Source organism: Bubalus kerabau, chromosome 16, assembly GCF_029407905.1.
Source record: "Bubalus kerabau isolate K-KA32 ecotype Philippines breed swamp buffalo chromosome 16, PCC_UOA_SB_1v2, whole genome shotgun sequence".
Taxonomy (NCBI): domain Eukaryota; kingdom Metazoa; phylum Chordata; class Mammalia; order Artiodactyla; family Bovidae; genus Bubalus; species Bubalus kerabau.
In genome coordinates, this window is record NC_073639.1 from 33,556,604 (window position 1) to 33,580,945 (window position 24,342).

The following is a 24,342-nucleotide window of genomic DNA, read 5'->3' on the forward strand; positions in this document are numbered from 1 at the left end:
GCTTCAGACCCTCCCCGCTCTTGTACTTCAACTAGAGGAGGAGACAGGCGAGAGCAGGGAAGTGTGGGGCGAGGTGGGCGGGGCGTCGCACGGGAGCGCGGCCAGCAAAAGGAAGGGAGAGGGAGAGATCCAAGACAACGTTACCGCGTAAACACCCAATCGGGAGCCGGCCTGACTCCGCCCCCTACCCCCACGTTATTGGCTAGGAAGCCCCATGTGGGCGGGGTCGACCGTGGGGTTGGGGAGGGCAGGGGGCGGGGAGGAGGAGGAAGGCGCTGGCGGGCAGTGATGGCGGCGGGTGATGGGGACGTGAATTTAGGCACCCTGGGGAGTGGCAGCGAGAGCAGCAGCGACGGTAGTAGCGAGAGCCCGGGCGGCGCGGGAGCGGCAGCAGAAGGGGGCAGCTGCTTGGCAACGGCGTTGGCGCTTCTGACGGGGGGCGGGGAGATGCTGCTGAACGTGGCGCTGGTGGCGCTGGTGTTGCTGGGGGCCTACCGGCTGTGGGTGCGCTGGGGGCGGCGGGGTCTGGGCGCCGGGGCCGGAGCGGGCGAAGAGAGCCCCGCTGCCTCATTGCCTCGTATGAAGAAGCGGGACTTCAGCTTGGAGCAGCTGCGCCAGTACGACGGGTCTCGCAACCCGCGCATCCTGCTTGCGGTCAATGGGAAAGTCTTCGACGTGACCAAAGGCAGCAAGTTCTACGGCCCGGGTGAGGAGGAGTTGGAAGGGGAGGGTGAGGACCCCCTGCAGCTCAAGCTCGACCCCCTTCTGATGGGGAGGCCCCTGGGCACCGGGTTAGTTTGCCAGCCTTCTCGACATCTGGACCCCCGAGCCGTATCCGCCGCACCTGAGACGGCCCGCCCCCCACACGCCCCAGCCGCGGGCCCCACCGGTGTTTACCCCTCGAATTCGGATCCCAGTGTTTTAGCGACACTGAGTTTTCATCTTTTTCCTATCCCATTTCTCCTCTCAGCCTTTTCTTGGGCTGAATTTTTCGAAATCCTTAGTTGTCGCCAGACACGCTGGCCCTCAGCCTTTACTGAGCTTTCTGATTTCTGGAATCGTTAGGGGCAGGAAAGAAGGAAGATTTCTGAAGTAGGGACCTAAAGTTTTAGGCCCTGTAATTCACAACTTTCTTTACTTGCGTGTGTGTGTGTGTGTGGTGTGCGCGCCACAGAGCGCTTATCCACTACTCCCCATAAGGCCACGTTTAAGTACACGTAGTTCCAAGTCCCAGCCTTCTAGAATCTATTAAATCCGGTCCCATATGCAGCACCTTGACTTTTTTTAACCGGTTTTGATACAAAGATGCTTTACAAGATTAACAGTATATGTGAGATGAGGCTGATCAGAATGCAGATCCTAATAAATACTGGCAAGGTTATTCGCCCCGAGTTTGGGAGGTGGAACTCATATACCCAGCAGGCGTGCTTGTCCAGTTTCTTTTTCTCTTTTTTTTGTAGCAGGAAGGCAAGTATTCAAATATACGTTATCACTTACTTTGTTTTCACTGAGGAGAAAGAAATTTATAAACAACTATAAATTCATATCACCATGCACCAGTTCTGCAAGTTAAATGTTTCTAAAGCTTTGCTTTCAGAGAACTGTGTATGTAAGGTGGTTGGTTTAGAAACCCTTCTTTAACAGTGTAGTTATAGCAGACATTTCAGTTCAGACTCATGAAACCTGTTGGCATATCATAAAATTGAGCAACATTGTACATGCTGGTTGTGTAGTTATTCTGAGTTTTTAAGGAGTTACTACAATAAAAGTAAATAAAATTAGAGACCTATAGTGACCTGTTACTTGAAAGAGGACATCCAAGTCTAAAAGTCAAGGGGTTGGCAAATCTAAAAAGTTGGTTTCCTCTAATCTGTTAGTCCATGATGTTTATTGACACCTGCAACTGTACACTTACACGATTTACGTGCTTAGTGGATGGAAGATAATTTAGAAGTGTTTTGGTTTGTTGTGTGTTAATTGGATTAGAGAAGAGAAATGGGAGATTCTACACCCGGTAACAACAAATGTGTTGAACTATTTCTTAGTTGCTTGTATTTTGTGTATATATTTACATTCAATCCAGCCAAGTCACAGATAGCTTATAAAGTACTTGCTTCTGGTATAAAAATGAAAACCAGATGTCTACCCACTCATATCAGCTGAAACAGTTAATACATTTTTGTTTACTTAAGCAAATGTGGGTAAGACAGTGGGGCCAAAGGACAATATTTAAAGTAACAGACCAAATTAGTTAATTTCTTTTTAATCAAGAATTTACACAGTTATTATGTATTTAGTGATTAGAAATTGTGTACAGGTTTAGGTTTTTAATACAGAACTGAACCAAACTAAAAACTATGCTTTTGTAGCCCCTATCTAAACGGACAGTGAAGCAACCAAGTGTTACTGCAAAGAAGCCTATCTATCAGTCCTCACACATTAATGCCTTGCCACTATCTGAAAATAGCTGAGAGAGACAGCCATGGACACAATTTGGCAGCACCCAGTGGCAAATGTTCTGCAACAGAAATTTTTAAATTAAGATGAGAGTCATAGTTATAATACAGATAGGCTTTGTGTGGCTTGAGCCATTGAGGGGGTTCTCCTCAGATGACAACAGAGGACTCAGTTTTAGGTTAGCTTTCACTGATTTCCAGGTCCTTCCTGATGAACAGGCAGAGTGATACCCCATTATTTCATTCTAAGTAGTTTTGAACAACCTAAACAGATATTTGCAATTTTTTTATTGAAAGAAACCTTAAAGTTAGCCAGATCAGCTTATGGATTTGGAATGTATTTCACATTAAGAGGATATCTAACATTTCACAGAAGTCTTGAAGCAAAATTTCGGGCTATAAAACAAATTCAGTTTTTATTTTAATTTTTTTCATCCTCAAATCAATTAAGGAATTTTGTAGCAGAGTAATTCAGAAGTAAAAATCCTTATATGAGACTTCGTAGCTTGAAAGAATGAGTTTAGGGAGTCTAGCCAATATCCATTCCCAGTTCTCAATAATGGTTTTAGAGTTAAAAGATTATTTGTGAGGCTTTTTCTGTGTTGAAATTATTTTTATTTTTAGTCATAATTTTTAAAGTTTGAGTTCTTAAAAACTTAAATGTTGGCAGTTTAATTTAGTGGAGTAAACAGACATTGGGAAACAATTGGCATTAACTACATTTGTCAATATTAAGTTTAGTAACAGTTCAGGCACTTGGCCAGTGTGTGAGGAAAGTCATCGTGTAAGAAAGAATATGGGAGGAGAAAGGAAACAGATTTTTTTTTTTTTTTAATTAGAGATGTTTTCTTTTTTTTTATCTTATTTTTAAACTTTATAATATTGTATTAGTTTTGCCAAATATCGAAATGGTATATCTGTGTTCCCCATCCTGAACCCTCCTCCCTCCTCCCTCCCCATACCCTCCCTCTGGGTCGTCCCAGTGCACCAGCCCCAAGCATCCAGTATCGTGCATCGAACCTGGACTGGCGACTCGTTTCATACATGATATTATACATGAGGAAACAGATTTGTTAAGCAGCTATTACATCAAATCTATTAATTTGTCATCTCTACAATGCTTCAGTGAGGTTAGTGAACGTTCCTATCCTTAAGACAGAGAGCTCGAGGTTTAGGAATTTGGGGAAAATTGGCTTGGATCACACAGACATGGTATTCAAATCCGGATATATTTGACCACAAAGCCTGTCTACTCTATTTCAGATAAATTGCATTCTGAGATAAACTTACATAGAGAATCTGTTTTTATTTTTATACCCTCTCCTGGTTCCCATAAGGATTTAAAGCCTCAGAGAAACATACTTTCATGGCTTTATGTTGTGCTGTTCAGTATGGTAGCCACAAGCCACATGAATTGAGTTTCTCCATATTAGCCATATTTCAAGTGCCCAAACAGTGCACTTGATAGAGCATTTCCATCTTCCCATCGAGTTGTATTCAATAGCATTGATTCTAGAGGTTAGGGTAGGAGGAGGAGGAAACTCCCATTTGGGGGTTATTATCGTTTAATTTCCAGACAGCTCTAGGAGATAGGTAATGTTCCCATTTTACAAATGTGGAAACTTGAAACTCAGAGATTTTGCCCCAAATCACGTATCTAGTAAATGGCCAGGCTAGAAATCAAACACAGTCTAACTGGCTTCACAGGCTATGCTTCCTTGCTACTGTATCACAGCATAATATAATTTCATGTTTCCAGCATCATAATCGGAGAAGGCAATGGCATCCCACTCCAGTACTCTTGCCTGGAAAATCCCATGGATGGAGGAGCCTGGTAGGCTGCAGTCCATGGGGTCGCTAAGAGTCAGACATGACTGAGCTACTTCCCTTTCACTTTTCACTTTCACACATTGGAGAAGGAAATGGCAACCCACTCCAGTGTTCTTGCCTGGAGAATCCCAGGGACGGGGGAGCCTGGTGGGCTTCTGTCAATGGGGTCGCACAGAGTCGGACACGACTGAAGCGACTTAGCAGCAGTAGCAGCATCATAATAGATGAGGAAGACTCATCTATCATTTTAAATATTAATAATTATTAATAATTTGGTGTAATATTTCTGCAGTGGGATTCTAGCAAAACATTGTGTTTTTTTATTCTTTAGAATGGCAAGAAATTACACAGTTACAGTTTATAATAGTTTATTCACATTTCTGGTATTGATACATAGCTTCCCCCTTATTCCATGTAGAGTATTCTTTGACATGTAACAAAGCTGTAATTTCTCCAACATACCATTTAAATTCCACTGGAAATAAAAAGAAGTTTGTAAGAAGTACCCCCATGAGATGCCTAATATTTAGGAGATGGGGAAAAGGAGTTCATACACCTTTTATGTGTTCTTCCTCCTTTTTTAACTTCATATTCACATGTTAATTTTATTTGTAGTTTGCAAAATTGTAGCTGAAGCAAGAGTTGCAGCATATAGACAAACATATTCTTTCATGAATGTCCTATTGACACTACCCAACTTTCATCCTAGTCTTTTGTTTTGAAGCCAGTTGGGTCTGTGTTAGGTCTAATGCCTATGCACGTTCATTACCTACCAATTAGGTAAAAGGACCAGCTAAGTTTTCTGATGAATTTTGATACTCTGCTCAAATTTATACTAATTTCTTTTCTTTCTTTTTTTTTTTTTTTGGCTGTGCCATGCAGTTTATAGGATCTTAGTTCCCCAACCAGGGATCAGACCCACCCCCTGTATTGGAAGTTCAAAGCCATAACCACCACCTTGGCAGGGAATTCCCTTTACTAGTAATTTCTACAGTACCTAGTTGGTTGGCTCCTCTGAGTTCAACATCATTCCATTGTTTTTAATCAAAGAGGAAATTGTATTAAATACTAACAGTATAAAAGGATAGCTTAAAGCATGTATGAGACCAGAAGATGTTATTCAGGTTGAAGGAAAGGAGTAGATTAACATCTGGAGGTAGCCCTTTTTAAATTCTTTTCATAGTTCTTTGAACCATGTGGCATAGGTCACTCATCCCCCACATACTTGTGAGATACATCACTAAATAACTGCTGTACAAGAGGCAGCATTTTGTCTCAAGATCAGTTCTGAGGAGTTACCTGGATTTCATCGCACTTGCCTAAATAAATGTTTTGAGTAATTCTGAGTCCTCAAAACTTGTACTTCCCAGCCCTCGTGGAGTTTATGTTCTGTTAAGAAAGAAAGATAATAAATAATCATTCAATACATGATTATAATAAAGGACTTTATTTATTAGCATTAGATGGTAAAGAGAAGTACTTATTTATGTTGGTTTATCAAGAAAGTGGGGATTAATACTTAAACAAAAACCTGAAGGAACCAGCCTTACAAAGATTGGGAGTATCATTGTTTTGAAACTGAACTGAAGCACTAGATCTAGAACTGATACCATGTTAATCAGAGGAAGAAACATCCTTATCACCTTACTGATTTTCAGATTTGACTTCAGGCTTCATTTGATAAGTATTACCTCAGCAGTTCTTTTTCCATCCTTTTAAGCAATCTTTTATTTTTTCTTTATAAACAACATAGCTGGATTTTTTAAAATTAAATTTAATGCCAATACTGTCTTTTAACAACTTCAGTCGCTCAGTTCAGTTCAGTTCAGTTGCTCAGTTGTGTCCGACTCTTTGCGACCCCATGAATCGCAGCACGCCAGGCCTCCCTGTCCATCACCAACTCCCGGAGTTCACCCAGACTCACGTCCATCGAGTCAGTGATGCCATCCAGCCACTTCATCCTCTGTCGTCCCCTTCTCCTCCTGCCCCCAATCCCTCCCAGCATCAGAGTCTTTTCCAATGCGTCAACTCTTCGCATGAGGTGGCCAGAGTACTGGAGTTTGAGCTTTAGCATCATTCCTTCCAAAGAAATCCCAGGGCTGATCTCCTTCAGAATAGACTGGTTGGATCTCCTTGCAGTCCAAGGGACTCTCAAGAGTCTTCTCCAACACCACAGTTCAAAAGCATCAATTCTTCGGCACTCAGCTTTCTTCACAGTCCAACTTTCACATCCATACATGACTGCTGGAAAAACCAAAGCCTTGACTATATGGACCTTTGTTGGCAAAGTGATGTCTCTGCTTTTGAATATGCTATCTAGGTTGGTTATAACTTTCCTTCCAAGGAGTAAGCGTCTTTTAATTTCATGGCTGCAGTCACCATCTGCAGTGATTTTGGAGCCCCAAAAAATAAAGTCTGACACTGTTTCCACTGTTTCCCCATCTATTTGCCATGAAGTGATGGGACCAGATGCCATGATCTTCGTTTTCTGAATGTTGAGGTTTAAGCCAACTTTTTCACTCTCTCTTTCACCTTCATCAAGAGGCTTTTGAGTTCCTCTTCACTTTATTTCTACTATCTTATTTAGTAATTTATCTGTCAACTTTTCTTTGCCTTCTTTCCCACCATTGTTTCTTGCTGCTGCTAAGTCGCTTCAGTCGTGTCCGACTCTGTGCGACCCCCTAGATGGCAGCCCACCAGGCTCCTCCGTCCCTGGGATTCTCCAGGCAAGAACACTGGAGTGGGTTGCCATTTCCTTCTCCAATGCATGAAAGTGAAAAGTGAAGTCGCTCAGTCATGTCCGACTTTTAGCCACCCCATGCAGCCCACCAGGCTCCTCCATCCATGGGATTTTCCAGGCAAGAGTACTGGAGTGGGGTGCCATTGCCTTCTCCGATTGTTTCTTAGATGGATTTTTTTATTCCACTTTTTCTCCCGTACAGATTTTTGTTATTTCATTTTAGTATAGTTGATTTACAGTTGTAGTAATTTCTACTGTACAGCAAAGTGTTTCAGTTACATACATACATTCTTTTTCATATTCTTTTCCTTTGTGGTTTCTCACAGGGTATCAAATATAGTTCCCAGTGCTATATAGTAGTACCTTTTGTTTATCCATTCTCTATATACTAATTTGTATCTGCTCATCCCAAACTCCCAATCTCTGCCACCCCCACTCCTCCCATCCCTTGGAAGCCAGAAGTCTGTTCTCTATATTTGGGAGTCTGTTTCTGTTTCATATCTCCCTGCTAATTTGGATGCATTCTATTTGTATTCTTTTGGTGACAAGAGTCTTTTCCTTAAATTTTTTTCTATAGGCACTGTCACTCTGAACAATATATCAATGTTAACCAAACATTTTTGTACAAATTAGAACTGTCACTTTAAAACATTTTACTGCCATTTGACGGTATTTCTTAATACTAAATATACAAAACAATCATGTAGAGAAATGTGAATGGTGTCCCCTGGAGTTGTACACAGCCATATGTTGTGGCCTTGGTTAGAAAGCTTTAACTCTAATCCCTCCCCACTCCATTTTCTATGTTATTTCTATTAGAGTTTTATTTTACTGTAGGTAGTTTTTTAAACACTACCCTCAAACTGAATAATAAACTTCTTTTAAATAGCCAATTTTCATTTAAATTTAGCAATAGAGTTACCATTTTCTTTATTCACTGTCATTTCTTGTATCTCATACTTTTGTTCAGAGTTCAGTTTTCATTTTAGTGAGATATGTCCTATAGTTTTGTCACTGATAAAAAAAAACAGACCAATTTCTATCTGCCCTCAGGAATTATAGTACAGATCCAGTTCCAGTTCAGTCGTGTCCCAACTCTGCGACCCCATGGACTGCAGCATAAGCCTCTCTGTCCATCACCAACTCGTGGAGTTTACTCAAACTCATGTCCATTGAGTCAGTGATGCCATCCAACCATCTCATCCTCTATTGTCCCCTTCTCCTCCTGCCTTCAGTCTTTCCCAGCATCAGGGTCTTTTCAAGTGAGTCGGCTCTTCGTATCAGGTAGCCAAAGTATTGGAGTTTCAGCTTCAACATCAGTCCTTCCAATGAACACCCAGGACTGATCTCCTTTAGGATGAACTGGTCGGATCTCCTTGCAGTCCAAGGGACTTGTAAGAGTCTTCTCCAACACCACAGTTCAGAAGCATAAATTCTTCGGTGCTCAGCTTTCTTTATAGTCCAACTCTCACATCCATACATGACTACTGGAAAAACAATAGCCTTGACCAGACGGACCTTTATTGACAAAGTAATGTCTCTGCTTTTTAATATGCTGTCTAGGTTGGTCATAACTTTCCTTCCAAGGAGCAAACATCTATTAATTTAATGGCTGCAGTGGCCATCTGCAGTGATTTTGGAGCCCAAAAACTTAGTCTGTCACTATTTCCATTGTTTCCCCATCTATTTGCCATGGAGTGATGGGACTGGATGCCATGAACTTAGTTTTTACTTTAACAATGCAAACCTTTAACAGTATTTTAATATATTGAGAGCCTTCTGTATCAGTTTAGAAAGAACTTTTGATTTTTGGAATCTGTATGTAATTCTGTTATGAATATATCATTTAATAGTCCACTTTTAATGAATATTTGTTTCTAGTCTCTTGTTACTACATATATGCATGCATGTTCTCGCTTTAGTTATATCCAACTCTTTGTGATCCTATAGACTATAGCCCACCAGGCTCCTCTGTCCATGGGATTCTCCAGGGAAGAATACTAGAGTGGGTTGCCATTTCCTCCTGCAGGGAACAAACCCATGTCTGCTAGCGCCTTTTGCATTGCAGGCAGATTCTTTACCTACTGAGCCACCAGGGAAGCATGGTATCATGTACATATCATTTCAAAATGTTACTAAAATCATAATTATCTATTAAATAAGTTACTAGAAGTAAAACTGCTGAATCTTAGGTTATGGACATTTTAAATTTGGATACTTCTTTCTAAATTGCCCTCCAGTGATGTTGGACCAATTTACACTCACATGAAAATGCCTATTTCTCACTCTCTTGCCAAAAATGTCATATAAAATTTTTTGGTCTTTGTCATTCTGAGAAGTTAAAATAGTATTTCAATATTATTTTAATTTACATTTCTCTTCTTCTCAGTGAATTTTGGTTAGTTACATTCAGAATTTATTTAAGATATGAAGTAAGCATCAACTTTTGTTTTTGTTTTCTTACAGAGGGCTATTCAGTTATTGCAACACCATTTATAGTTTTTCTTCCCTGATACTTGTAGTTAAGAGATTATCTAGTTTGACCTCCACAATTTTAGGCATGTAAAATTTGCCTCAAATGTAGGGTGTGGCCTTGAACCCAAGTATCTTGGCTTGGAAGAGGTATTCTTCCAGTTTTACCATGCTGCCTTCCCTCTAAAAGTCCTGGGAGTTCCTAGAACCAAATATAAAAAAGATGTATTAGTTGGATTTCATTTAATCACTTTTATATATGGTTTGATTTGTTCCCAGATCCATTATAACCATATTTGGAATAAATTACTCAGTGTGCATATGTGCTCAGTTGTGTCTGACTCTTTGCAACCCCATGGAATGTAGCCTTCCAGCTTTTCTGTCTGTGGAATTTTCCAGGCAAGAATACTGGAGTGGGTTGCCATTCCCTTCTCCAAGGATCTTCCTGACCCAGGGATCGAACCTGCATCTCCTGCATTTTCTACATTGGCAGGTGTATACTTTACCACTGAGCCACCTGGGAAGCCCTACACCAAGTATTATTAGATTTTTTTTTTAACTTGCTTTAATAATCACAGAAGACTATTGTCAAAACACATCAGAAAACTAGGCTGTTTAACTTTTAATGAATTAAAGTTTGTCTCTGAGTGCTATGGTTTTTATACCATGAAAATAACTAAAATATTCCTTCTGGAATTTTCTTCTCTTCATAAATACTAACGTATTAATAGATACATAATCACCCTAGTAGAAAATTATCTCTTACATATTTTAGATGTTTACTTTCTCCTGGAGTTTTTTGCTCATTAAATTAGTGTTTTACAATAACCATATGTTGTTCCCTTTTCAAAAATATGTCACTCCATTATATTTGATTGTATGATAGCAGTTTCAGGATGCAATAATTGGTAGATGTATTGATTTTTGAACTTTATAAAACTCTGTATCATAAGTCGTGTTAACTCTTAAAACTATTAATGAAATCTGGATTCTAACTAGTATAATGTCATTTTGGTATATTTAACAGTATCGTAGAAGTAAGATTTATCTGTAAAATGATGTCCTAGAATATTTGTTTTATAAATACATTTTAAAGAATCTGTCTTGGCTAAATGGGTTCATTTTTTATAGCAAGAATATTCTTGAAATAGTAAATCTAGTTTTGTATCAGCATTATATTTTAGTTTTAGAAGGCAAGAGTTTAATTCTCTTATTATTACTGAAATGTTAATGTTTAAATGAACCTTAATAGTTAAAACAATCTGATTAGTTTATATAAGCTAGACTTTTAATTTTTTTTTATAAATTATACCATACCAAAAGACCTAAGAGCATTTAAAATGTGATTTCCCTAGGTAGCTCTCTGTTGTTATAGTATTATGGATAGCCAAGAGTAGTCACCAAAATGTTAGAATCATAATATTTAGGTCAGTTATATAAGGGGGTAGTGGAAAGGGAAGGTATTACTGAACTCTCAGATATGATTCTGATTGTGTTAGGGATGCAGAGGAATATACTTTAACTGGACCTCAAATCCTCTTTTCTCAGCAGGTCATCCTTTTCCAACTCTAGTTCTTAGTCTTAATATACATTCTTTATGATCTTACAGGAAAAATAAAACTATTTTCAAAAAGACCTTTTCAGAAGTTAAATGCTTCCTGTGGGAAATTTGAAATATGTGAAGTCATTCTTTTCAATAATTAACAGAACATCATTTTGTCTAGGATTAGGCTTGCATTATTAACTGTTGCCTCTAGTTCACTCTTAAGTTAGTCAAACCAAAAAACAGCATTCCCTCTTAGGGAAGTTGGCAGGAAATTTTACTAAAGAATACACTGGTATGTTATCCATGTACTCAAAGATGGAGGTTCATATGACTTCCGTTTTTATAGTGATCATCTTTTTGCCATTTGGATGTGTTTAAGGTTGATGAAGTATCCTCAAGTAAATTGAATGTTGTAGACCAAGCAGGTAAATACTATGTAACATAGTGTTGATTTCTACAGCTTTTTTTAGTTAATGTTCTTCCATTTTAAGAGGTATTTTAAAATATCCATTCCCCTGAAATTTTGTGATTAGTGAAATGCTCCAGTTTTCAGGGTTGTCATTTCATCTTTGGGTTTGTGGGTCCTCTGTGTTTTCTCAAGATGTACTGTGTTTGGTGTAGTTAGAAAAGGGGTTGATTTTGTTAGTAATTTTAGGCAAGTCATTGAATACCTTTGCATCTTTTCATCTGCCAAGAAGGGAGGGCAAAATTATCCCTTCTACTTTGAGATACTATGAGAAGGAAGTGAGATTGCAAGGAAACTCTTCAAAAAGTTGAAATTCTTATTTTCTACTTGTAGTTTTTTATAGCCTTAAATCAGTTTTATTTTTTCTTTTGTGTTTGACTCATCACTGTTTTAAGTTTATAAGCATTGGTCCAGTCAGCATTAAGATTTTTTTGGTCATTATTGTTTCTTAAGAAAATATTAGTGTTTTATATATATATATATATATATATATATATATATATTCCCCCCCCTCCATTTCTTGAAAACAGCCATTGCCACGTGGAGTTATACCACAGAAAAACTAAGCTGCTTTAAGGTGGACCACTTTTCTTTCCCTCGGGACTGTTTTCTCTTAATTTTAGTGTTGGGTTTGTTTTTTTTTTTAACTTGCTTAGTTTTAAAAGTTAATGTTAGGAATTCCCTGGCAGTCCAGTGGTTAGGACTCAGTGCTTTCGCTGCTGGCGCTGGGTTCAGGCCCTGGTTGGGGTCTTGCAAGCCACATGGCTTGGTCAAAAAAAAGCAAATGTTAATGTTTCTCATTAAAAAAGAAGAAGAAATAATGTCATTTGCAGCAACATGATTGGACCTGGAGATTATCATAAATGAAGTAAGTCAGAAATATCATATGATATCACTTATATGTGAAATCTTTAAAAATGATACAAATGACTTACTAATAAATACAAGACATAGAAAACAAATTTATGGTTACCAAAGGGGATGAGGGGAGAATAAATTAGGAGTTTGGGCTTAATGTATATACACTACTATATAAAAGCTTCCCTGGTAGCTCACTGCCTGCAATACAGGAGACCCAGGTTCAGTCCCTGGGTTGGGAAGATCCCCTGGAGAAGGAAATGGCAACCCACTCCAGTATTCTTGCCTGGAGAATCCCACGGACAGAGGAGCCTGGCGAGCTACAATCCATGGGGTCACAAAGAGTCAGATATGACTGAGCAACTAAGTACAAGCACAATATTAAAAAGAGGTAACCAAGGACCTAGTATAGCACAAGGAACTAGACTCAATATCTTGTAATAACCTATAATGGGAAAGAATCTAAAATATATATACTTTTTAAAAATCATATTTTTTAAAAAATTACTTTGCTGTACACTTGAAACTAACACAGCATTGTAAATTAACTATACTTAAATTTTAAAAAAGAGTTAATGTTTCTCCAAATCAATTAACTCCAATTAAAGAACTTCAGATTTTACTTTGTAAATAGAAATTTACTACTATTTACTCTGTAAATAGTATTAAATTTCTTAAACATTTAAATAAATACCTTTTCGAATGTCAGTTGAGATGATGGGTAGTGTTTGAAAGTAACCAGTATTGACCAGTTGTAAGTAATGTCCCATTTTCTTATATAGAAGACAAATTTAGAAATAGAAAATGGTAGCCTAAGTTTATATTAATAGGTTTATATTAATTAATAGGTATATCCATTCAGTGAGAAAATACATAGCCATTAAATGAGAATTGTGTTAGTCACCTAGTATTAAGGAGCAATATGAATATGTAAAGTACTTAAGAATGGGAAAGCAGGATAAAAAAGTACTTTACTGGAAGTATTACCTTTATTTTTGTGTTAATATATTATTGCCTAATAATGGTCCTTAAATTTATGCTAAGGCTCCTTTTTTGTTCCATGCAATAAACGTTTAGGGAATGAATTTTCCTAACTCGTTCCTAAAACTCATTAGTTTTCCTAAGTAACCCAGTGAGCTTTATGGTGCACTGCTCGCTGTAGTTCGAACTAAGGTTCATAAATGTTTAGAAATTTTTGAATTTTCTTCTTAAAGGTATAGATGCTTTTCTGACACATAACCTTCAATTTCCTAAATGCTTTCAAGTATGAATATGGGTATAATCATTATTATAATTATTATTATAATATGGGTATAATCACTTAAAAATCAGGGAATTTCCTTTTTTTGTACTGTGTACTTCTCATTAGAAAATACTTTGTTAAATGGACAGTAAGCTTTTTCACTGACCACTCTGTGGCTCATAATAGTTAAGCCAGCAAATTGGATTTTTAAACTGTTTTCTCTACATTTCTTTTGTCATGTATTGATAACTTTTCAGACTCAGGAAAGAAATTTTTATATATAAAATCATGTATTTTGTAAATGTTATTTATTAGCACATAATTCTTCAGTTCAGTTGATCAGTCGTGTCCAACTCTGCGACCCCATGAATCGCAGCACGCCAGGCCTCCCTGTCCATCACCAACTCCCGGAGTTCACTCAGACTCACGTCCATCGGGTCAGTGATGCCATCCAGCCATCTCATCCTCTGTCTTCCCCTTCTCCTTCTGCCCCCAATCCTTCCCAGCATCAGAGTCTCTTCCAATGAGTCAACTCTTCGCATGAGGTGGCCAAAGTATTGGAGTTTCAGCTTTAGCATCATTCCTTCCAAAGAACACCCAGGGCTGATCTCCTTCAGAATGGACTGGTTGGATCTCCTTGCAGTCCAAGGGACTCTCAAGAGTCTTCTCCAACACCACAGTTCAAAAGCATCAATTCTTCGGCGCTCAGCTTTCTTCACAGTCCAACTCTCATATCCATACATGACTACTGGAAAAACCATAGCCTTGACTATATGGACCTTTGTTGGCAAAGTGATGTCTCTGCTTTTGAATATGCTGTCTAGGTTGGTCATAACTTTCCTTCCAAGGAGTAAGCGTCTTTTAATTTCATGGCTGTAATCACCATCTGCAGTGATTTGGGAGCCAAAAAAAATAACGTCTGACACTGTTTCCACTGTTTCCCCATCTATTTCCCATGAAATGATGGGACCAGATGCCATGATCTTCATTTTCTGAACGTTGAGCTTTAAACCAGCTTTTTCACTCTGCTCTTTCACTTTCATCAAGAGGCTTTTTAGTTCCTCTTCACTTTCGGCTTCTTAAAACGTTTTAAACAGGGAAATCTACATGGTCTGTTCTACAAACTAAGATGAAGAAAAAATTAACTCTTAAAAGATTTATATTATAAAAATTGTTTTTTAAATAGCCAGACTTGGGAATCCTCTGGCAGTCCAGTGGCTAGGACTCTTAACTGCTGAGGGCCCAGGTTCAATCCCTGTTCAGGGAACCTAAGATCCCATAAGCTGTGTGGCATGGCCAAAAATAAATAAGTAGCCAGGCTTAACCAATTAAATGAAGTAAAACTTTTCCTCTCCATTCCCCAGAAGCATTGCTACGGTTAAGTGCGTGGTTTGTATTCTTCCTGGTGCTTTTTTCGTGCATATACAAATACAGGTTAAATGTGCATATATGTATATCTTTTTTTAGTTGAAAAGAGGTCCTACTATGGACTTCTCTGATGGCCCAGTGATTAAGACTATGCTGCAGGGGGCACAGGTTGGATCTCTGGTCCAGGAACTTAAGTTCCCACGTGCCATACAGTGCAGCCAAAAATGAATAAAAAATAAAACTAAATGAATCATACTGTGTAAACTAATTGCTTTTTTCAGTTACTATATCATAGACTTCTTTGTGCATCTGTACATACAGAGTTACTCATTCTTTTTATAGCTATGTACTATTTCATTAAAGTAATGACCTATGATTTATGTAAGCAAATTCTTGATATAGAACATTTGGTTGTTTTGATTTTTGTTTGTTAGTATATGTTTATTTTGTTCCTACTTTATGTCAGGCACTGTGGTAAGCATTGAAGATACAGAGATGTACAAGAGAGTTGCTGCTCTCAAGGACACACTTTGGAAATGACTTGCTTCTGGTAGCCATTCCTCCATAGACAAGGTGGTTCCTGATTCTTTACACTAAGTATTTTGTGTCTTTATAGCCATATATATATATCCAGCCAATGTTCTGTTGATTATTTTTAGATGCCACAAGTAATTAACAGTAATCAATAAGGCATCGTTTCCCCTCAAGAAAACTGGCTTCCAAACCTAACTCTTCTAAGTTTCCTCTTCTCTCTAATACCTCACAGTCTTCATCTTTAAATAAAGTTTTTTTTTTAATATTTAAAGGAACTGAAATCTAAATTTGCAGTGAAAAACTTTACTTTGGTCAAAAGGTAGATTTCTTAGAAATTTCTTCTCATTATCCTGTTTAGTGTCTATGCATGTTTTGAAATTAAGGCTGAGTACCAGATAAGAGTCATGAGGTTTCTTTTATTTGACATTTTCCTTTGAGACATTCTAAAATATTTTTAGATAATCTAAATAATTTCTTTTTTTTCCCCAGCGGGTCCATATGGAATATTTGCTGGTAGGGATGCCTCCAGAGGACTGGCAACATTTTGCCTAGATAAAGATGCACTTAAAGATGAGTATGATGATCTCTCAGATTTGAATGCTGTACAAATGGAGAGTGTTCGAGAATGGGAAATGCAGTTTAAAGGTACCTTCATTTTGTTGGGTTCTTTACAAATACTAAATTTATGGCCAAAGAAAGTACATACCATTCCATTACTCCTTAAGAGTCTAAGGATGCTATCTGTTTGCATTGCCCTCATTATTTGATGATAAGCATAGCTAACTATCAAAATGATTGTTACATGTGCTTATTGTTAATAAAATCCATATTTTAAAATTCACTTGTTACAAACTGTAAAATTTACAAAACTTGTGACACATTTAGTCTTATAAGGCTTGTTCATTAAGACGGAGGTTTTTTAAACAAGTTTATATTTAAAACTGAATTGATTACTGATACTGCATTTTACTTTATTTTTACATGATTTAATTAATCTTAACTTCAAACCATAAAGGAAAAATGTCATTCTCCTTCATGATATGCTTGTGACATTGGTTTTCACTGCCTCAGTGAACACTCTGGACTGCTGCTTATGTGACTCATGGATCTCTTGAAATAGCTCTCCTGGCTTCTTGGCACTTGTACTGGTTCTGCTGAACCAAGCAGTCCTCCTATTTCATCCTCTTGATTTGTCAGTTAATTCACTTAAACTCAGTTCAGAATCCTGACCAAGAAATAACTAAATATCACATGAACATAACAATGGGCATAACTGTTCTAAATTAAACACATGGTAACATAAAAACAAGTGATGTCACATCTAAGAAGAGAGTTTAATAGGAGAAAGAAAAATAATATACTGAGAGTCATGTATCGGGGCCTCGAAGAACACAAGATAATAAGTGACAAGTGAATTTTCATCTGTTCGTTTGGTTTGTTTTCTTAGGGACTACTACATGTGTCACATTTTCTCCCCAAGAATGTGTCCAGGTTGCATTTACTTTCCATGTGATTTTCCACTTCATATTCTTCTCCCTACTTCTTCAGCCCCAGGAAAGTCACCATTAGCTTTTTTAAGATCTTCTCACTGTTGGAAATGCCCTGTGTTGCTACCTTATTTATTTAATTACAATAATTACAGTTACTTTGGGTTATTAAATTTAAAGATCTGCTCTGAGACTCAGTGCACATTAGAGGTAAACCAGTTTCAGAGTACATGTCATCAGACTTATTCCAAGAGTCTGGCATGGGTCCTGGACTCACATATATTTTTAAAATATCTCCAAGTGATTCTGAGGCAGTGTCCTTGATTAAGAACTGGTTGTAGGAAACACTCTCCTCCAAAGCACAAGTCCGAAGCTTTATAAATTCCCTGATCCTGTTTTCTTTTGTTCAAGCCTTACATGAGTATAAAAAGACTGGACAAGGTAAACGATAGGGAAAACTTACCTTATTCTTTATGACTAAAAGAAGCATATACCTTCCCTGCTGTATAATGGAATCATGAAACAAATTTGATTGCTACTGATTTTCTTTTGATGTATCTTTCAGAAAAATATGATTATGTAGGCAGACTCCTAAAACCAGGGGAAGAACCGTCAGAATATACAGATGAAGAAGATACCAAGGATCACAATAAACAGGATTGAACTTTGTAAACAACCAAAGTCAGGGGCCTTCAGAACTGCAATTCTTACTCCCTTTCACAGAATGTCCAGCATCTTTGGGTTTGGTTCACCTGCTGCAAAAAACATTCAACCAATTGTACAAGCTACATGAGTCTCACTATGAAGATTTGAATACTAGACATAATGTATGCTGCCAGACTCATTTGTTGCAGTTATTTGTAATGTCTGCTGGGGCTTCATCCTGAAAAGAAGGAGACCAGGGATATTTTTAAAGAGCAAGAGAGTCACAAGATTACTTTCTCCTTTTTTTCTTTCCTTTTTTTTAAAAATCAAAGACGACCTGATATGTATTTGCTACTTGAGTATATAAGAGATTTTTTTGAAATCTCTTAAAAACACAGCAAGGAATTCTATTTCATGTGCTGTGTTTTTGTTTTAGCAGTGAGGAAGAGAGGAGACCTGGGCAGGAGAGGTGAGGGTGTCCATCAATTTTAAGTAGTTAAGGCTACTGAAACATTAAAATGGTAAATGTGAATCCCAAGCTTTTCTTTTTGGGTTTTGTCAGGGAAAAGAAGAAAACCTTTGTTTCTAAGAAATCTTTGGAAATTAGAAGAATGGATTTCAGGTGGATTTAAGTCAAAGCTAATTCCCCAACAGCAAGATCATTTGAAACTAGTTTTTATCCCTTTCCTTCCCCTAGATCAAATCAATATTAATTGTGCCTTATTTCACTTACATAGACTTGAATTATTTTTAGGGAAAGCCCCTATGTGAATTCTGAAGTCACTACAAGCAGCATTGAGACTGAAGTTGGAATATTCTGTTGACTGCAAAACCTTGATGTCATTCTGTGTATATAGAATGTAAAAGGAATATTCAGTGTTACTGCCATATATATGTTAATATACACAAACATCATTAGCATTATAATGGCCAAATGCATTCCCCCATGCTTTTCTCTTTTCAAAAAAAAAAATTGAAAAACAAATCAACTCGGTCCCCTAACAGCTGCCTAATTTTAAGAGTCTTGACTCTCACATCTCACTGGTGTGGGTGCATGGGGCTGTAGTATGGATGTCGTGTGGGTGTGTCTGAGTGTGTGTGAGAGCGCCTTGGAAGGGACTCTGCAGATACTGTAAATACCCGTACCGTTTTAATAAAGCATGTACAATAAACCAAAATAAGCTTGAGTTGGACTTTATATACAAACTGTAAACCAGTGCATTATAATATGGTAGTCAAGATTGTGTATTTGATTCAAGATAAGGAAAAATCTTGGAATGAAAGGCAGACACTGGTTAACCAAGTTGTACACATTGTACCACATTCACTGTAACTTTAGGAAGAAATTCCACTTTGTGGAACATTCTCAAAAGATCTGAGATTATTCAGGTAAGAATTGATATATTAAAATGTACATATTTTTACTTTATATTTTGATGCCAACTGATTATACTAGAAGTAATAGCACTTCAGGTGGTAGTTACTGAACACAAAACAATAAAGGATATTATACTGATAGGTTTTAAATTCTGTTGTTTGAAAATGCTCTTACTAAAAAGCCCTATATATGTCTATTATTTGATTTCATCATATCATGACTGTTTAGGTTCTTAATTGGAGACAAGTTATACCCAAAAAGACTATTTTATTTAATAAGTCACCAGTTAGAGAAAAGAATTCTCCTGCTGTATGAGTATAATATATGCAGAAGCCATCAAAGAAAGAGGAAGTTTTCATTGCAATAATAAGCTAAAGTATGTAAAATACTACATTCTATTGTACTCAGTCTTGGAATGTTTTGTAGAAAATGATGAGTTTCAGCCAAATCTTTGCTGAAGGCTGGTTGCAACAACTGAAGAGTGTTGGTAATGCTTTGTGTGTTTTTATGTAAAATATTTTCTAAACAGATTTGTTAAAAGTACGTGTCCTCTGGAGTAAATTGATATTGAGATATATATATATATATAATGAATCATTTCAGCCTAAAGTTAAGTAAATCTACACTTGTGAATAGAGAAACCCTAAATATTCATGCAGTAAAAATTATGCAGTCTGTTAAGAAAAATGATTAATTTTGTGTTTTGGACTTGAAATAAACAGTGTTCTATGGACAATTCCTCAATTTCAGTTGAGTGTTCTCATTCTCAGGTAGTTTGATGGGCAGTCATTTAGTATGGGGATGGGAGCTGTGGTGACTGATGTTGCTGCTGTTCCTCCCCCCAACCCCTTAACCACTATTTCCCCAACCTTCCTGGTTATTAAAACCACTTGAGGTGCTTAAAATACAAATTCTTGGTCCCTAGTCCAAACCTGCCACCCAGTGACCCAGAATGGAAAAAGTGAGTCTTGGACTGTAAGGAGTCCCTTGGGTATGATCAGGCACAGTTGAGAACACCACACCAGTCTTTTCAAGTTATACAATTGACCTTTGAACAACAAGGGTTTGAACTGTGTGAGTCCACTTTTATGCAGTATTACTATATGCAATAAATATTACAGTACTTCATGATCCACATTTGGTTGAATTTGTGGATGTGGAACTGTAGATTTCAGAGGGCTCTAAGGGGAGTTTCTGTCAGCACAGGTTGGTACCTCTAAACCCCCACATAATGTTCAAAGTTCAGCTGAATTGTCTGTCTTTGTCTTCTACTTGAAATAGACTTAACCTTTGGACAATTCTGGTCTGATTTCCCTGTGTATGTTTTTTTGTTTCATTCCCTAAACATCCATAGTGTTTCTGAGTAAAAAATGAGATTTCACATAAAAATGTAGTGTGTGATTCTTTTTTAATTTATTCTCTTCATTTTTTTTTAATTTTTTTTGAGAGTGTCTTCAAGTTGGCATTATGTTTCCCAAAGAAAGACTCTACTGTGTGTACTAGCCAGTTTCTCTTCATTAGAAAGTGAACCCATTCAGATTACAGGTCAAGTTTTTTAAAACTTTGCCTATGGTGCTTAATGGTTACTTACGTTTTCCTGACAGTGATTCTACCTGCCTTCTTTGAAATCTGCAGAGTCTAACACATTTATCCTCACCTGTGATCTAGAAAGCAAAAGTTAATATATTGAACTAGTACTGGGGGAAATTATTCTGTTGAAAACTTGAGATAAATGAGACTCTCCTCACCCAAGTAGCCTGTTTACATCTTGATAACTGAGAAGTGCAACACATCGCTAGAAATAGATATCGCTGGCATGTTAACAGTGTATAGCCTTGCATACACTGTGCCTTTATGGATTAGAAGAAGCTGAAGGAGGAAACTAATTTGCAAAGACACCTGTATCCCAATACTCATAGCAGCATTGTTTACAATAGCCAAGACATGGAAGCAACCTAAATGACTTAATAGATGAATGAATAAAGATGTGATATATATATACATGGAATACTGCTGCTACTGCTAAGTCGGTTCAGTTGTGTCTGACTCTGTGCGACCCCATAGACAGCAGCCCACCCCCCCACCCACACCCCCACCCCCGTCCCTGGGATTCTCCAGGCAAGAACACTGGAGTGCCATAAAAAGAATGAAATAACGCTGTTTGCAGCAACATGGATGGACCTAGAAATTATCCTATTAGGTGAAGTTATTTATAAGTGGAATCTGAAAAGATGATATAAATGAACTTATTTGCAAAACAAATAGACCCACAGACAGAAAACAAACGTGGTTACCAAAGGGGAAGGGAGGAGGGAGTAAATTAGGTGTCTAATTAACATATACACACATAAGAGAGATAATGACCTGTAAAGCACCAGGAAGTATATTCAATAGGTTATAATAACCTATAATGGAAAATAATTTGAAAAAGTATATATACGTAATGTATATGTATAACAATCTATTGTACACTTGAAACTAACACAACAGTGTAAATTATACTTCAGTTTCTTAATGGTTTTAAAAAACTGGTAATACTAAATTTATTAAATGTAAGTTGCTTTGAGCATAATGAAAATAAGTTACTGAAATGAGAATGGTTTTTTTCCTCTAATGAATTAAAAGTGGCAAATGTTCATTGATAGCTTTTGAGTATGTGTGTTCCATTAAGGTCGGCTATCAATCTGCTAGATAATAGTAATCACAGAGTATGATGATCTATTTGTTGTGGCAAGGAAGTTCAAATGAAACGCACCCAACTTTTCCTTTCTGTTTTTAGGCAAAATTCATCATTCCCAGGCAATGTCAGAAAAGCCTGAAACTTCTCAGACACACTTGTGAGTTACATTTCTGAGGAGACGCTGGGCTAGATATTTCAGGTTTGCATTTGTTCTACCATCAATGGTGACAGAACATTAGGAGTGCCTATGATTACTCCATTCAAGAAAGCACTTAACATGCTGTGAATACTTTATTCACAAGAGATTTTTCTGTCTTACTGTATCTACAGAGTCCAACTAAACCAAATTGTAAAGTTAGTGTAAGAAAACTGGTAAACTGTTGCATTTTTCTTTTGCAGTCATGATTTTTAGTGGCTGCATAGTATTGTTAGTGAAAATGCAGGATATTACATGGTATGCTGCCAGATGGGTTAAAGAGCAAAGTTTGGAAGATAAATCAACAGGCTTTATGCATTTTACCATTTATAAATAATTTATGTTTAGTATACAGGGAAAGATTAAGAAAATGAGAAGCAAAATAAGTTTAAGCAATCTCTTAAGCTAATTTAAACTGATCTCTTAAACTAATCTTCCCACATCTCTTTTTTATTTTTATTTTTTGGCTGCACTAAGTGGCTTGCATGGTCTTAGTTCCCTGACAAGGGGTTAAACCTGCACTGTCAGCAGTAAAAGCTTGGAGTCCTAACCACTCAGGCTTTTCCCCTTAGATACCCATCTGATCATGCGGGACCTCTACCTGGAGCCTCAACACGAATACATCCTTTTCCTCCCAGACTTGCCTCTGCTTTCATGTTCTCTTATCAGAAAGCTACTGCTCTTGACTCTCCTGGCTTGTCTTCCTACCTCTCTACTAGTTCTCATCAAGGTCATTGTCCCTATTGGCAATCTGAAATAAATTTGACCTCTTTGTTTCCGTACCTTAAGGCCTTATGTGACGACACCTTACTTCCAATTTCAAGACAGGGAGGGCTTAGGCCTCTTCATCAGTTCCCACTGAACTATTACATAAAATGACTAGTAGCTTCCAGAATATACCTCTAGCTACTTACCCACTCCATTCTTCAGTCTATATTATACTCTTCCCCACACCTTTCCAAGTTTTAACTGCCCTCCTAGCTAATTGGCCAATTCATAGAGACTCAGGCTTACACTCATTGCCCCCAGACTGAATTAAGAGAGCCCCAGTTCCATGGCTCCAAGTATCACAGGTAATTCTGTATCACTGAATTCACTATTGTGCTGTAATCATCTGTCTTCCCTGATAAACCAGGGACCAGAGCATACCCATATTTTAGGCCCAGTGTTTTTCCTAAGGGCTTCCCTGGTAGCTGAGCTGGTAAAGAATCCACCTGCAATGCAGGAGACCCTGGTTCGATTCCTGGGTTGGGAAGATCCCCTGGAGAATGGAGGACCACCCCCTCCAGTATTCTTGGGCTTCCCTAGTGGCTCAGACGTAAACAATTTGCCTGCGATGTGGGAGACTGGGGTTGATCCCTGGGTTGGGAAGATCCCCTGGAGGAGGGCATAGCAACGCAATCCAGTATTCTTGCCTGGAGAACCCCCATGGACAGAGGAGCCTGGTGGGCTACAGTCCATAGGGTCACAAAGAGACAGGACTGAGCGACTAAGCACACTTTCTCTAAACTGAGTACAGTGCTAGCTAGACACATAATATTTGTTCAGAATTTTTTGTTAAGTTCATAAAATGAGAGGGTAGACTAAATCAATAAACTTTAAATGAGGGCTCCAAGGAAATATTAAGAACTGAGGGGATGCACTCCTTACCTGCTCCCAGCTGAGGCTGCTGAGGTGCTTCAGTCCACTGATACATGATTTTCTACCATTTCTTGGCAAAAATGGCAACCAGTGATGCTGTTCTGAAGTGACTGTAGCAGAAAGGTGCAGAAGCAGATCCAATTATTGAATATCTTAAGCAGCAAATTGCTTTAATTAAGGAGAAAGCAATTTTGCAGACAACTTTGAGAGAAGAGAAGAAACTTAGAGTTGAAAATGCTAAATTGAAGAAAAATTGAAGGATTGAAATGAGCTAATTAAGGCAGAAATTCAAAATGGAGTAAAATACCATTTCCATCTGGTACTCCACTAAAAGCTGATTCTACAGTTTCCGAAAATGAGATACAATCTATACCAATAACAACCATATCTTCTGGTGCTAAAGAGCAAATAAAAGAGGAGGAGGAGAAGAAGAAAAGATGAAAGAGAAAACTGAAAAGGAGAGAAAAAGGAGAAAAAACAGCAACCAGTAGCTGACTCTAAGCCTGTTGATGTTTCCCCACCTGGATCTTCGAACTGGGTGTCTCATGACTGCCAGAAAACACCCTGATACAGATTCTTTGTATGTAGATGAAGTAGATGTTGGAGCCCCAAGAACAGTGGTCAGTGGCCTGGTGAAGCATGTTCCTCTTACCAGATGCAAAATCAGATGGTGGTTTTACTTTGTCTCAGGCAATGGTGATGTGTGAAAGTTCACCAGAGAAAGTTGAAATCTTGGCACCTCCTAATGGATCTGTTTCTGGAGACAGAATTACTTTTGTAAGAAGCTCAGCAAAGTAACTTT

At 37.9% G+C, this 24,342-nt stretch overlaps 1 protein-coding gene and 1 pseudogene across 1 annotated transcript; both read left to right on the forward strand.

The window, feature by feature from the left end:
* The first annotated feature begins 229 nt into the window (after nt 1–229).
* PGRMC2 (progesterone receptor membrane component 2) lies at nt 230–19,759 on the forward strand. Its single transcript, XM_055549553.1, has 3 exons — nt 230–706; nt 16,003–16,158; nt 17,566–19,759. Exons 1-3 carry the CDS (start codon nt 289–291, stop codon nt 17,661–17,663), a joined length of 672 nt encoding a protein of 223 aa, XP_055405528.1. The 5' UTR covers nt 230–288; the 3' UTR covers nt 17,664–19,759.
* A 3,437-nt stretch (nt 19,760–23,196) lies between these two features.
* LOC129629525 (aminoacyl tRNA synthase complex-interacting multifunctional protein 1-like) lies at nt 23,197–24,338 on the forward strand (annotated as a pseudogene).
* Nucleotides 24,339–24,342: the final 4 nt, after the last annotated feature.